Source organism: Mastigoproctus giganteus, chromosome 9, assembly GCF_048544385.1.
Source record: "Mastigoproctus giganteus isolate SK-2022 chromosome 9, ASM4854438v1, whole genome shotgun sequence".
Taxonomy (NCBI): domain Eukaryota; kingdom Metazoa; phylum Arthropoda; class Arachnida; order Uropygi; family Thelyphonidae; genus Mastigoproctus; species Mastigoproctus giganteus.
The window spans coordinates 128,270,950-128,287,554 of NC_143583.1; the positions used below are offsets into that span (position 1 = coordinate 128,270,950).

A 16,605-nucleotide genomic window follows, 5' to 3' on the forward strand; every position below is an offset into this window, starting at 1 on the left:
CAGCTTCATCTTGTAGTCAGCAATGTCTTCATCAACAAGGATGGATGGGGAGAAGTGTTTATTCACCCATCATTATTCCAAAGGCATGTTTTGCTTCTCTTTATTTGTAAATGGAACAATTTTCTTATCTGTTCCACAAACATGAAGGCTGGATCTGCTCATGTCAGCCATGAAGAGGTTTGCAGTTTCATTATTATAGCAGTTAATACAACAGTGCTCAATTGCATGGCTAATTAGTAATGTGCCATGTAATTTTTGTGATGGTGCATGGTTTGAATGCTCATCATGTATGCTGCAGGGTGTTCCTGGCAACACCTTGTGGTTACAGTCTTACTGAATGAAAGAGGATCAGCCACTGCTAAAACAGTGCCCCAATTCCCTATTTTTTATTATTTTTTTTTTCTATGATGCGGAAATAAAATGTATATATTTTTGTGCTTTGTATTCTATCGTTTTGACTACTAATTAGGGCTGGTTGCATAAAAATGCTTCCACCAAAAGGGGATGCATTTTTATGTGTTTATCTATTTTAATGGATAGAGGGCTAATTAAATTTATTTTGAATAATTTTTTTTTTATTTATTTGGTTAGCAGAATTGTATGTAACAGGCTTTAACAACTGATTTTAATATTTTTATCTTTTGTTCTTACAAATTAAAACTACTGTCTTTAATCAACTATGGGACAACAGTGCTTGTCTTTTCTTGTAGTACTTTTTTTTTGAATGAGATTGCAAAAAACATTATTTTAAGATTTTAATGCAAAAAAAACACAGTATTATAAAGATATTGTTGACTTTGCAATGAAAAAATTTCAAAGTATCTCTTGTGTTAATTTCTTTCACTTTATATTAAAAAAAAAGATTGATATTGAGATGATTGTGCCCCATTGTGTGTATACTGTACTCAGGATGCAGCCCAAAATTCATGTTGGGGGATGCAAAATTTTGTTTATGGCTGTTTATGCATGGGTATGGTACTTCCATCATTTCCACTACCCAGATAGTATGAATGCATTGTTTATTTATATCTCATATTGTGACACCTTCACAACGAGTTGCCTAGGTATTGCACTACTTCGAATAAGTAACACTTCTCTGGTAGAGAAGACTACTGTTACTTATTCTCAGATGGGCACCCATTCATAAACAACCTCTTTCATTTATTTGTTATTGCATTGACTACTGTTTTAACTTGCAAAACAAGCCTAGTTTCCTTTTATTTTTTGTTGCTTTCTTAAATTCAATAGTAATAAAATTAATATATATTTTTTTTTTATAATGATTTTTTGGGATCATTGAAACAAATGTTATCCACTATTTCTTTATAAAATGCTGGTGATCAGTTGGATTGGTTCTTGTTAGCACTCTCCATTTCATGAAAACAACCAGAGCTGTGACATGTTGTTGAATTAACATTTTAGATATACCAGACAATCTGGAAATATGTATTCTGTGTAAAAATTATGAGTATTACAGTTCAGCAAAGATCATGCTTTAGACCTTTGAGTAAGCCATCTTTGCTATGAAAAATTGCGCACACAGTTGGCCACTAAGGGGAGTCTTGAGGACAGCTGTGCAAAATTGTTTGTTGTAATAATAGAGTAATCATATTGGTATATTGTTATCTTGTGCAAATGTGTCATAAAACGTACTCACATAAATGTTTTATGGGAAAAGTAAGTTGAAGTATGGGTTTCTGGACTTTGGTCATCACATGTCATCATTATATTTATGACTATATGAAAATTTGAATCCATTTAAAACAGAATAAATAATAAAAATACTATTATAATAAAGTAATGTCAATAACATAAAAGTAAAAAATAATGTTTCAATTTTTGTTAAAAGATTTATAGCACTTAAGATATGCATTATTTCATTGTATTTTGCTGAATGAGCAGTTTTTTGTTCAAATTGACTAAAATGATAATTTAGAGGTTTACTTATGATATTTCCTAGTGGAAATGTCATAAGAACAGATTTCACAAAACTCTAATTGAGGAATGTTTCATGATGAATGATTAATCGCTGCTGGTTTTGCTTATTATACATTTTTCATTTATTTTTATATTTTCTCTTGAAAACAGTTTTATCCTTTTTAAGCTTTTCTCTGTTTTCCTTTTAATTTAAAATTAATTCATTGTTAATTTATTATTTGTTTTTATTCACCTTTATTTTCATTTTCAGATTGAATCAATAAAAGTGTTAGTCACTGAAATGTTTTCCATGTTACTTAAGTGCTGTCTATTCATATTCTCTTAAAGCCTGAATAACATTTCTGCATTGGTAAAATTCAAATAATGTATGAAATTTATTGAATATGAAAATATCATCTGTGAAATATATTTGCACCCTCTTAAAGTGACCTCATTTCAACAAGCTTGCCATAAAGAAAAAATCTAAAGTGAAAGCAGTTAAGCTGAAAATATGCTGACTACAATTAGGAGAAACTGTTTTTCATCTAAAGAATGAGTGAAACTTTGCCAGTGAAAGTACATATCTAAGCTAAATACTGTATCATTGCTAAATAGCAGTTTAGTATAAAGAAAAACACTGTAGTTATTGTCTATGTTAAATTGCAATTATGAATGACTGTTTTGCATCTGAAGAATGAGTTACACTCTTAGGTAATGAAAGAGCATATATAAAGTAGGTCAAAAGTATAAACCTGGTGACATTCCTACCCCATGTTCAGGTGTGACATACTTTGAATTTTGTTACACACACTTGATTTTGGCTTTCTGAAAGTATTCATTATTCAGTTATTATCATTTTCAAATACTTATGAAACAAGTTCCAATTTATTTTTGTAATGGATGGTGGTGTAGCTCCAGGAAATGCAGACTTTCTTTCTTTTTATTCTTTTATACTGTTACATAAGATAAATATATAATATGTGAGATTTGTAATAATTTTTTTTCATAGTGTTTTTTTTTAAGTTGAATTGAGTTAGAACCTCAAAGAGTAAATTGAATATCTTCTTATTCTATTTATCCTAATAATATATTTATGACACACTTTGTTGAGCCTCAGACAAGTGTTTCTTATTGTTTTTTTTTTTTTCATCAATCACCCCAGACACTGACCAATTTGTAGAAATCTACAAATATGGTATACTGATGTCACATTCCTTTAGTACTTTTGGCAAAAATTCAAAACAACCCAGCCTGACATGTTTATTGAAGCAAAATTACCTAATGCAATATTTCAGAGACAATTTTATAACATGAATTATCAACAAGCATAGTTTAAAATGACAGTTTATTTCCCAAAAGTTATTGATTCATAACAGAATGCATAGTAAGAAGCAACTTTTAGGAATAGTAATATTTATAAAGTTTGAGAATTCTTTAAAATGTCCTTGTGCTCTGTGTGATGACATTGTTTCGGCAAACATGTTTGTAAGGATACTTGATCTAGTACAGCCATAGGGAGGGAGGGAGGGAGGGAGGGAGGGGGAGAGAGAGAGAGAGAGAGAGAGAGAGAGAGAGAGAGAGAGAGAGAGAGAGAGAGAGAGAGAGAGAGAGAGAGAGAGAGAGAGAGAGAGAGAGAGAGAGAGAGAGAGAGAGAGAGAGAGAGAGAGAGAGAGAGCGAGCGCCAGCCTTCCCTAAGCTCAATGCTAAAGTGCAGGAAAGCAGTGATTGGCTCTGTACTATCTGTGTTGCAGAGGTGCACATCTGAGCAAGAGGCATATCATCAGCCTACATTTCATAAACATTGTTACTTATTGCTTAGCTTATAATACTGTTTATATTGCTTTTTAATTGGTGCTTCTGCAAATAGCAGAAGAGCATCAGTTAAAAAGCAATTCATAATGGAATGCATCACCCACTCTTCTTAAAAAGCTTTCCTGAAATATTTAGCTATGGCCTTGTGATTAAGATTGCTCCATTTTCAATCATATATAATAGCAAAAAAAATTGCTAATTGGGTAAATTTGATCACAGCTTTACTACAAGAAAAATTGCAGTCCTGTCAACTGAGCTCTTTCTTTTATATTTTATAGTCAACACATACTTGTAATTAGCCTGTGAATACACATTTGTAGAAATGTACAGTCTCTGCAGATAACGTTCACATATAACTCATACTTTGACTTGCTAATCATAATAAATTGAAATTAAGGTCCATATTCAGCACACTTTTAGTAGAATATAATTTTTTTTTTTTTTTATAGACTAGCTCTGATATAATTTTTTTGCTAATATAATTGCTTTCATTTTTATTGCCTTAGGAAAGTGGTTTAGAATAGATTGTTTTTAGAAACAATTGAGAATCCCAACACTGCATTTTGAGAGGGATTGAATTATCTTACAATTTCAGCTTATTAATATTTAATAAATGTGTTGTGTTATATATAAAGCAAATTTAGTAAAAATGCATGTATACAATCTTGTTTGTGGCAAAAAATTGCTAAGAGTGTTTTTGTTTGGAAATTACAGAATACTAATGGTAAACAAAACTCTTGAATTTTGGTTTTTTCACCCCCAATTTCTGTGGTGGGGAAGGAGGCTGCCAAAAGTAAGAAAGAAATAACAGTAGGGTAGGAGCAGATTTATGAGACACCGGTTGCCCTCTCCCATGAAGGGAGGTAGAAAGTGATCCCCCTATCCCTGGAAAGATACCTGTAGGGAATACTCATCTATTAACTTTTTGCATTGGGCCTATGACAGCCTAAGTTTGTCCCTTCAGTAATGAATATTGTAATCTAACACCTTGGTTTATTTAATCAGAAATGTTTTTTTTTTAATAAAAAAAATAATAATTAAAGTTTTAAAAATAGCATTAGCATTAGTAGAGGCATATGATGCAAGAAAGCAAGCTTATTCAGCATCAGCCAAAAAAAAAAAAAAAAAAACACCACTCCCATTTCACCCCTCCGTTCGTTCGAAGTACCTGTCCAGTTGAGCTTTAAATTTGTTTAGGCTATCAACTTCAACAACAAGTGATGGAAGTCGGTTCCACCAACCAACCACCCGCTGGCCAAAGGTAAATTTCCGCACATCTATCCGACATCCGTCCTTCCTCAATTTGAATTTATGCCCTCTGAGGTGATTATTCTGAGCAAGATGAAGAATCCCATTGGCATTGAGCATGCTCAAACCATTCAAAGCCTTGTACACCTCTATCAGATCACCTCGCCGGTGCCTAGTTTCCAGACTCTGTAATTTGCAAAACTTAAGCCTTTCTTCGTAAGAGCAACCCTTTGTTCCATTCACTAATCTTGTTGCCCTTCTCTGTACCCGTTCCAGCAGCTCTACATCCTTCTTGAAATGAGGCCTCCAGACCTGTATACAGTACTCAAGATGTGGCCTAACCATTGCCTTATACAAGGGAATAATCACCTCCTTATCCCTGCTAGAAAAATTCCTGTATATCATTGACAAGACACCATGAGCTACTCTTGCAGCTCGTCTGCACTGCTCAGAGAACTTCATATCTGCCTGCACAATTACCCCCAGGTCCTTTTCATTCTCCACCACTGTCAGTGTAGTACCGCAGAGTTGATACGTTGCTCTGGGGTTACTGTTTCCCATATGTAGTACTTTACATTTGTCAATATTAAACTTCATTTGCCACTTCTCAGCCCATCTGTTCAACCTTTCCAGATCCTGTTGCAGCAGCATAGCGTCAGTAGTGTCCTTAACAACCCTGCCAACCTTTGTATCATCTGCAAACTTGGACATTAAACTTGATATCCCATCATCAATATCATTCATAAACACCGAAAACAACAACGGACCCAACACTGAACCCTGAGGAACTCCACTAATAACATTAGTCCACGTTGAGCAGTGTCCATTAATTACCACTCTCTGTCTTCTGCCACTCAACCATCCCCTTATCCATAGCAGCAATTTGCCTCCAATGCCACACTGCTCCAATTTGTGCAGCAGTCTTCCATGTGCAACAGAATCAAAAGCCTTTCTAAGATCCAAATATATAATATCAAAGTTATTCCCTGCATCCAGTTCTTTTGTGACTACATCATAGTATCCGATCAAATTGGTCAGGCAAGACCTGCCCTTAACAAAACCATGCTGCGTCTGAGCTATAACTGAATTCTTGTCTAGATGATCCTGCAGTGCTTCTTTAACCAGTGCCTCCATTAATTTACATGGAACAGAAGTTAAACTAACAGGTCTATAATTACTTGTGTCAGCCTTTGATCCTCCTTTGTGAATTGGGGTTACATTTGCACATCTCCAGTCTATGGGTACCTCCCCTGAGTCCAAAGAAGAAGCTCTCATAATTATGGCTAGGGGTTTGCTTACTTCCTTTGCTGCCTCCTTTAATATAACTGGATAGATCCCATCCACCCCAGGTGCCTTTTTTATGTTTATCCTCAACAATCTCTCCTCCACTTTCTTCTCAGTTATTACAAAATCATCCAGCTCACTGCCAATGTTTACTTTACCTACATTATTCTCCTTCCTGAATAACTCCTCATGCGTGAATGTAGATGCAAAATACTCGTTTAGATTGTTAGCCACCTGAGCAGGATCCTCAACTGTTGAACCATCAATATCCAGTGGACCAATCTGATTCATCCCTTTCCTTCTTGAGTTTAAATATGTAAAGAACTCTTTTCTGTTTTTCTTTGCATCCTTTGCCAAGGATTTTTCGTAGTCTGCCTTTGCCTGCCTAATCTCCTTTGTGACTTGGTTACAGACCAACTTATATCTATCATAGGCTTCCATGTCACCCATTAATTTGTATGTATCCCATGCATTTTTCTTCTCTGCCACCTGTCTCATTAGTTCATCTGACAACCATTTAGGCCTAAACCTTGAACAATATTTCTTAGTTGGTATGTAAAGCCTGGTAGCCTCCAAGATTAGTTCCTTGAATGCTTCCCATTTTGAGTTTGCTGTTGGTAACATCATCAGTTGGTCCCACTGTATAGAATTTAAATACTGTCTCAGACCATCATAGTCGCCTTTACGAAAACAAAAACCCTTCCCTTTACCTCTGATGGTAGTTACCTCCTTGAGTAAATTCCACTTCAACACACTGTGATCACTGCCACCTAGTGGTTCATTTATCTGCAGATTCTTAATGCGTGAAGAATCGCTACTGATAATCAGATCAAGAGTATTGCTCCCTCTTGTTGCCTCACGAACATGCTGATGTAGAAAACAATCATCCAATAAATCCACAAAAGCCTTGCTAGTGTGCGAGTGACCAACCCACAAATTCCAGTCAATATCTGGGAAATTAAAATCCCCCATTATAAGACTCTCTGATTTACTGGCCCACTCTATTTCCCTGTACAATATCGTATTATACTCATCAGAGTCATTAGGCCTATAGCACACTCCTACTCTCAATTTTGATTTCCCTATGCTTATGTCACACCAAACTGACTCGACACTGCCCTGTCCATCGATGTCGACTGGCTTCACTTCCTTGGACTTTAAGTGTTTCTTAACTAATAGCATAACCCCTCCTCCCCTCCTGTCCTGTCTATCCTTTCTATACACATTGTATTCCCCAAATTCCAGTTCCGCATTACTTATATCTGTGTGACACCACGTCTCCGATATCCCAACAATATCTGCCCTTGATGTTTTGAGCAATACCTCAAATTCATTAAATTTATTTACCAAACTCCTAGCATTGGTGTACACGCAGGTATACATGCACCTGTTTCTATTCTTAGCTACCCTAACAATATACAATAATAAACAATAATAAAAAAAATGTAGGATAATCATTGAAAGAGGCTTAACATGATGTAGGTAATGCAAGTGACCAACGGATGCAGAAGTTCCAGCATGTAATGCTGTTAACAAAGGTAATAATTGCAGTGTAACAAAGGCGCCTCCATAGCCAGGTGGGAAGGAGCAGCCAGTGCGTAGCACACGCTTCTTGATTAGACCGGGGGTTCGAGCCCGTCACCACCAAATACGGAGGATGCGGAAAGGTCAGGGAATGACCACCGCATATCCCGGAGCAATATGGCCTTAGTTACTAATGCTCCTAAAAAACCAAACAATAATAGCAGTGTAACAATGTATTAATTGGTTGTTATAAGTTACATTATGTTAAGGGTTAATCTACTTAGTTGTATTTTTGTGACATAGTATGTCTTTAGTATAGACCTGCCCAATAGTGCTAACTAATAACATAAGTGTAGTTCAGTTCTGAAATAAGAGAATTCTTCTTTTTCAGAGTTTTTTTTTTTTTTTTTTAGTACAAGATAATATCTGCATGCAATAATTTCAGAGACGTTTGGGACCAAAATAACTGTGAACACACAGTATAATGTACATTTGCTTAAGTTAACATATCATGCTTAACAAAGTTATAATAGGAATACTGCGCTTGCTTATTAAATATGCATTCACTGTTACATTAACTCTAAGTCAATAATGGAATTAAATTGGAAAAAAAAATCTCAATCAGTTTATCTTTTGAGACATACATTTCAGTATGTTGCATTGCTTATCATAATAAAATGTAACTGAAGAAAGATATTAGAAATCACTTTATAATATATATATTTTTTAAATGATTTCCCAGTTAGATTGGGGTGGGGAGTAGGTTTTAATATGGTTAGCATTGCAATGTTTTGAATGATACAGTTTGCTAAGAGTTATATAAATACAGTACCTGAAAAATGATCACTTTATGCATGTATTAGCTTATAAAGGTTGTGGCTTTTTCTCCCCCTTCACAGAATTTGTACCTCATATTGAAAAACTTTTGTGTTCATTTTTTGTATAAATAATATAAATGATCGCATATGAATGCTTCACAAAGCATATCAGTGAAGCATTCATATGTGATTTATGTGTATTGCATTATGCAGTTGAAGTTTTTGATATGCTTTTCCCCCACCCCTCCCAATAAATTAAATTAAATTATGAACTACTCTGGTTATGAGCTTGTCATAAGTTAGTATATAAGTTGGTTATAAGTGATTAATGCATGCACTGATCATTTGTCACATTATCTAGGCAGATTATTAAAAAAAAATTGATTTGAAGGCTGTACATCTAGCTATAAGTCTCTTATAGCTAGATGTAGAGTATGTACACTCCCACCTAAAAGTTTGGAATCATGTTTCATTTTTCTTAATTTTAAAATTTTTTTATTAAAATAGAAGCAACTTGTTTACCAGTTTTTATTGAAATATTTTCTGTTATGTATAAAAATCAGATATTAAAGAATTTTTTTAATTTAAAACATGCTTATAAATGTATTCCAAACATGCTTAAAAATTTAAATGATGTTTTAGAAATTTCTAGAATATTCCTGAAAGATAATAGAAAACTCCTGAATGTGATAGAACAATGTAGATGATTCTAGGAAGTGGGAGTGTTATTTCAATATTGTAGAAGATTGTATATGATTCTAGAATGCTTTGTAATTGCATAAATTGAGGAGCAAGAGCTGTAACTTGTAAAATTGAACACCTGTCATTCAGAAAGTGTCTAGTGTAAGTTGTGTGTTTTATGGCAAGAAATAAGGAACTGAATGTTGAAAAAAGAAGTACAATATAATTCTGTATAAAGAAATTTATTCCATGAAAATATTGGCAGAAAACCAGATGTTTCCTTTAGTACAAACTACCATTGGATGAATCAAGGAAACTGGCAGTTTAAAGGACAAACCACGATTAGGACGACTGCAAGTAACAACAGATAACAAAATAAGACCATAACACTGATTTCTAAACACAATGATGACTTACTGCACCTGAAATCCAGGCTGAGTTCAATAGGAACAGAGAAACTCCTGTGTGTACATGCACTAAAACCATCTTAAACAAGCAAGAAGCTTTATTGCAGCACCTCCATAGCCAGGTGGGCAGGGAGCAGCAGTGCGTAGCATACGCTTCTTGATTTTAGACTTGGGTTTGAGCCCGTGCCCACCAAATACGGAGGATGCGGAAAGGTTAGGGGATGACCACCGCATATCCCCAGAGCAATATGGCCTTAGTTGCTAATGCTCCTAAAAACCAAATAACAAACAAACAAGCTTTATTGCTATGATGCCATCTGTGTCTGGAATCCTACATGCACATGAAAATGCCATTGAGCATTGGTCTCTACACTTATTGTTGGCTGCTTGCAACCTGGCCATGAGCTGCCACTGTATACTTACATTTGGAAGATTAGGAAGAGCAAGTATACTAATAAAAATATTTATAGGTATATTCCTTTAGCTTCCTAGTAAATTAAATGCTTACAAAATATACATAGAATGCCATGATTCCCTGCTCATTTATTAGTATACCATAAAAATAGTGTTACATTTTATGAATTTAAATATTAAAGAATTTTTTTTATTCCAAAAATGCTTATAAATAATTTTTATGCATTTAATTTTTTAGTTCTTTTGGCTCTGTTAAAGTTGAATACCATGACGTAATTTGGTTGTAATTCAGTGTTCATTTTCACAACTAGTAATATATATTTGCAATCATGTGTGCTCTTGCTCTCACTTTCTGTTTATTTGTTTATTCAGCAAAAGTCTTACTTTTTTTTGTTGTTTAATTAAACCAAACTAATCTAAAGGTAATACATATCAGAATTTTATATGCCAGTGAAACATTTAAGATGCTATTTGAATTCTGGATCAGCATTATTAATAAAAATTATTACTCTGTATGCCATAACAGAAATATTCTAGGTGTGGTTTTTTAAGCTTCATGTAGTTAAAAGTTAGTAGGCACTAACTACCTTTGAGAAAGAGCTATTGTAGTAATGGAGCAGAATAGCTGAATAATGATGCTGAATAAATAAATAATAACGTGATAATTAGATTCACTGGAAAGCCATTATTGGCAGCAGAATAGAGAAGTGTTGGCAGGCTGCCCATTTGTTTATGAATTGCATATCTCTGTTTGTTATGTATATAATAGTGTAAAATGGATTTTAAATAATCTGAAAGAAAAAATAATGTATTGGATGAGCTAAATAAAGCTTATCCAACACAACAAATAAAGGACTATTTCTGAGTCTCATTATGGTCTTAGAGTTGGTTGTCTACTGTGCATATGTACAGTATATGTTATAATGTGTTATATGTACACATGCAAAAGGGATTGGTGGTCAATGTGGTTTCATAGCTAATGTTCTTTGAGGAAGCAGTACTTCAAGGTTTCTGAACTATTGTCACATTGTTGAAAATATGGTAATTATACGTTGCGAGTATGGAAACCATTCTTTTCTCATATAGTTGGAGACTGCATTATGAATAGGGGCTTTTCACAGTTTGTGAAGGTTAGGAACCAATTGTTTAGACTTGTAATGGGATTATCTCATCTTATAATTGTACCATCAGGGTTTGGTATTGCTATTTAATCTGAAAAATGTCATCAAATATATGTTGTTAGTGCATTGTTCTACTGTGATGATAGTGCCATTATGTTGGTGGCACTGTTCTGCTGTAATATTTCCGTGTTGACAACATTTCACTATACAATGAGACAAATTTTTCTTGAGGAGTGACATTTCTTACTTTTTTCTTGCCACATGGTCTATTTTTTCAAAATTATTATGTCATAAATTTTGAAAGTACTACCTACAAAAACAGAGGAAAGTCAAAATACACTTTAAAAGGTATATTTAGCAGTGTCGGGAAATTCATGACAAATTATTAAGAACATGCTCCATTTCCTCCAACACAAAAAAAAAAATATCAACAATTGCTTTCTTCAATGAAGGAAAGGTTTGAAGATTTTTTTGAAACATTGTTTTTGTGATAACCCCAGAGATAAAAATCACATGGGTTTAAAATGAGGTGACATTGGAAGCCACATCAATCCTTTGCCATACACCTCAGAGTAGCAGGTTAGAAACCACCCTGTTGTCAAAAATTTAATCCAGGAAATTTGGGACAACTCCTGTAGTATGGGACCTTGCACCATCCTGTTGAAACCGGTTGTACTCCACTTCAGTGCCATAGTCATACAAAAGAGGTGCAAAATTGTTCCTAATGACACAGGTTATTATCACTTGTGATGTTTCCATCAACAAATAGCAGCCCAGAAATGCCAAATTCAGAGAGTACACACCACACTGATTCTTTGCACATTTAATGGGTTGGATTAACAATGTGTGCATTCTCCAGAACCCAAATTCTTGTATTTTGCTTATTGACCTACGCATCTAAATGAAAGTGCGCTTTGTCAGAAAACCAAATTTTTTTATAATATCAAAACACTTTTTTTTTTTTTGCTCAATGCTGCATGCCTCCATTTTCTTCACATGACCTAAGAGTGTTCAGTGTTGCTAACCAAACCTTTCACGTACGCAGTAATGATGTTGGTACAAAAAATTTGAAGTTTGCAAAGAAAAAAAATAGCATGATGAATAAAAAATTCCCCAGCTTAACCATAGCATACCCATACCTCTGAGTATTTTTAAGTTAACCCTAAAGAGTTTTACATCTAGTGCAGAGTAATAAAAAAACTGTATACCTATAAGCAATGTAGACAATCTTGAGAGAAGTAGCTGATAATCTTTCAGTTTGCTTGTCTTTTAGCTTATATACCTCCAGCTGCCCTAAACTTAATTTGTTATGCTCTATTTTGTTAGTTATTATTGATAAAGTATACCAACCACTATTTATGTACACTGATTGCTTAATGAATGCCACAAAAATATCTGTAGTAATACTTTAGCGGAAAAGAATATAAAAAGGCTTGCATTACAACTCGTAGTACAAAAAACATAATGCAGTGTAACTGGAAATAAAGTACAAATTCATATGGTGACTTCCACAAAGCCTTGACTAATGTTAAGTGCAGTCATTACATTTTGAAATTAATACTTTTTTAAGTTCAAAATTTTTTATTCATGTTTTTCTGTATTACAGGTTATGGATGAACCAGACAGACAGAATTCAGAGGCCCATGTTACTGTATATCAGCCAACATCTCTGTTCAGAAAACTTTTCTTCTGGAAAGGTCGAACAAGACCACCAGAGGTACGGCATCGTATTGTGGTACCTAACCATACAGTGCCTCCTAATATTTCTTCCAAGCAGCACCCAAACTATGGTTACCGTAACAACAAAATTAGGACTACCAAATATACTTTTCTTTCATTTATACCAAAGAACCTCTTTGAACAATTTCATCGGTTTGCCAATCTGTACTTCTTAGGGATAGTGTTATTAAACTGGGTTCCTCAAATCAATGCATTTGGTAAGGAAGTAGCCATGATACCTGTGATTTTTGTGTTAGGTGTAACTGCCATAAAGGATGCTTTTGAGGATAAGAGGAGGCATATATCTGACAGGAGGGTAAATAATTCTACGTGTAGAGTATATAGTAGGTAAGTCTTTTTTTCTTTCTTATTTGCTTCTGTTATGGATGTAAGGTGATATTAATTGCAGAGGGTTTGTGGGCATCACATTATCTGAAAAACTAGGGAAAACAATTTAAGTTTTCAACACTTTGTGGATATTGGAAAAAACTGCTTTCTCTCACTTTGAGTAAACATGGCAGTGGTGGTGGGCACAAGTAGTGTCCTGAGGGTATCACAAGATTAGTGAAGCTAGTATTGAATAATACTATTAGTATGTGAATTTCATTTAAAAAGTAAGTTATGTTTCATCACAAAGCAATTATTACTTATGGCAGAATATTCAGATTTCTATCTCATGTAACTTTAACCTCAATTTTTATGTAAATATTACTATCATTAGTAGCATATTCATGTAGCAATTTAAAGCACAAAGAGGCAACCATAAACTTTCATCGTGCTGTAATTTTCTAACCATCCATTTTGTCAAATTGTCCTTAAAAAATAATAAAAATTGAGAAAGAAAAATATGACAAGAAACAACTTTTATAAAACCCATTTAAGTGTGTACACTTTTATATGAAGCATTAACAATCATCAGCTTAAAAAGCAATGAGGAGTCACATTATTGATAATATTTGAATAATTATCAAGTACCTGTTTAAATTGTATTGCAGGCCCATGATTTGTGTAACCATCAATTTGCATACTCAACATCTCTGTTCAGAAAACTTGTTCTGGAAAGGTCGAACAAGCCCACCACAGGTATGGCATCGTATTGTGGTACTTAACCTTACAGTGCCTCCTAATATTTCTTCCAAGCAGCACCCAAAGCAGACCCATGATTTGTGTAACCATCAATTTGCTTACTCTTATTCGAAAGTGATATCATTCTTTTGAATGTGGTCTGTAGAAAATTTTTCCCTTTCTATCTTATGCTTGGCTTATAAAGTGATGTGGTTGCTGAAAAAATAATTATAAGAAATATCAAAAAAGCTGATTTTGGCGGGCAAGCAGAGGCACTTCTTTCAGTACATTTCTATGGGTTATACACAAGTGTTATATCTAAATTTTTAATTTAATTGTATAATTATGTTTTCATAGGAATCAATTTCTCTGGTTATTAATTTATGAGGCATCTGCATTCATATGAATTAGTGACTTTGGTCACCTATGTTGATAAATAAATAAATATCGGAATAAGACATAGTTAGGTCTAGGGAAAACTCTATGAAAGCCATATATAGTTATTGTAAATATCAGATATAGCTATGAACAAACTAGGTTTGTTACTTAGTGCATCAAGACTAGGTTTCGACTCTGAGTCGAAACCTGAGTTTGGGGAATGGCATACATTTTAAGTAAAAAGCAATATACTTCTCCATTGGAGCAGTGCTTTTTATTTAGAGTAGTATAATACAAAGGCAACTCGTGGTTGAAGTGCATCCACAATATGAGATTTATGCACTGTATAGCAGACCTAGTTTAGCTATGTACAGAAAGAAGCAATGTTTGACATGTACAATGACTATATATAGCCTTCATAGCTTGAGGCTTTGGCTCTAGACTTAACTATATGTTATTTTATAAAGGAATATATCAATATTATATTCCTTAATAAGTGACATGGAATAAAATGGGAGTAAATGAATATAGCACAAAGCATATTTTTTCTGTATAATCGTGTGAGAGCCTATAAATGAAATCAGAAAATTGAGTTTGTGGCAAAGACTAAGAGGAGATAGTTCAAATAAAAAGAGGAAATAGTTCAGTTGAAAAGAACAATCAAAGTGCTTTAAAGACAAATTAATGAATTCTTCAAGGAATATGAATTGCTTTTTTGCACATGTTATATTAGCCTACGTACAGTTATAAACTTGATTGAACTCTTTAGGATTTCTTGTACCAGAAATTTGTGGTTTAGGAGTTCTTTTCTTTGGATAATTCATTAATTTGTCTTTTTTTGACACAAGCCGATGTTGTGATTTCTTGTTACATTTTTCAATCAGGTAATTTGAAAATTGTGTATATTTTAACCTTTTTTTTAAAAAGACTCGAGAGATTACCACTGTTTTATCAGTCTAGTTAAAAAAATTAGCCAAAGACAGCCAATCTGTACACACACATGCTCAGAACCTTTTTTCTCCAGTAGCATGCATTAATTTGAAACCATTTCAGTGTCTTTCCTGTTAGTATCTCTTTCTAGATAATGATAATTGTCCTCCAATTTGAAACCATTTCAGTGTCTTTTCTTTTAGTATAGTATACATCTTTTTAGATAATGTAACTGTCCTTCAAATATCCATTTTCAGAGCAAGGAATGCCATTCAGTTTTCAGCACACAAAGTAATCAGATGACAAAGCACAGCCTATTACCACCAAGTGCTCAGTCACTTCTTTCAGTACCCTTGCTAGTCCAGTTTTCAGACCTACCATAATAAGGGCACTATTATTAAGTTTGGACACTTTTCTAATGGGATCCTAGAATCCTACATGTTTCAGGTACGCAATATTGTGCCTGTAGAGTCACTTTCCAGCACTGCCATTTGGAGCATGATTCTTTCAATCTGACAATTGTTTCCTGATAGGAAAGGTCACCACATGAGATATAGTTTAAAATCATTTTGATTGCTGCTGTCTGTAGCAATTGAAAATGTTAGTCATCTCTACATCTTCTTTACTCCTCTGTTCAATTTGACCAGGGGCGGCTTGTTGGTAGGCACTGCAGAAATGTAGCACCCCCAGCTTTTTAAATCTAAATATAAAGTCAACAGAGTTATATGAAATTTTGTGAAGAGCAATGCAATGAATATTTTTATTAACAGGTCCCACATGTAGTATACTCATCCTCTATTTCCAATGATATTTCAATAATAAACGTGTGCATTATAGCCATTTGTTGCTGATGCACCAACAAACCCACAACAATAATAATAAATGAATAAAAACATGAGCTCGTTTTCAACTTTGAAGTTTAACTGTAGGTGGAACTGTATGCTATGCAGTTCCACATTTAGGCCCCAGTGGTTGATTCAGTACTTAGTTGGCAAGTTGCCAATACACATTTGTTAGAAGTGATAAAGTGAGTCAAAGGAACTGTGAAGCGAGCAGTGCCAATATGAACAGTGCACAAAACTTGAATGAAAAAGTTAATCTATTTTCAACAAATAAAAACCGAAGAATGGATTTTACTTTTAAATAAAATTTCAAGATTACCCAAGTCTGTTAATGGTAAGTGTCCAGTTAATGTTTTGTAGTATTTTTAACTTGCTTATTATTATTATTACTACCATCTATGTCTACGTGTCTTATAACCAAGACAATTTAATGTAACTTTAAGAA

At 34.0% G+C, this 16,605-nt stretch overlaps 1 protein-coding gene across 1 annotated transcript in view; it reads left to right on the plus strand.

The window, feature by feature from the left end:
• Nucleotides 1-16,605, plus strand: part of LOC150080720 (phospholipid-transporting ATPase VA) — a 380,422-nt gene that overhangs the window by 6,070 nt on the left and 357,747 nt on the right. Inside the window, exon 2 of the mRNA XM_090381627.1 lies at nt 12,833-13,293. Within this exon, the coding sequence (XP_090237753.1) occupies nt 12,836-13,293 (458 nt within the window). The 5' untranslated portion in view covers nt 12,833-12,835. The remainder of the gene's footprint in view (nt 1-12,832; nt 13,294-16,605) is intronic.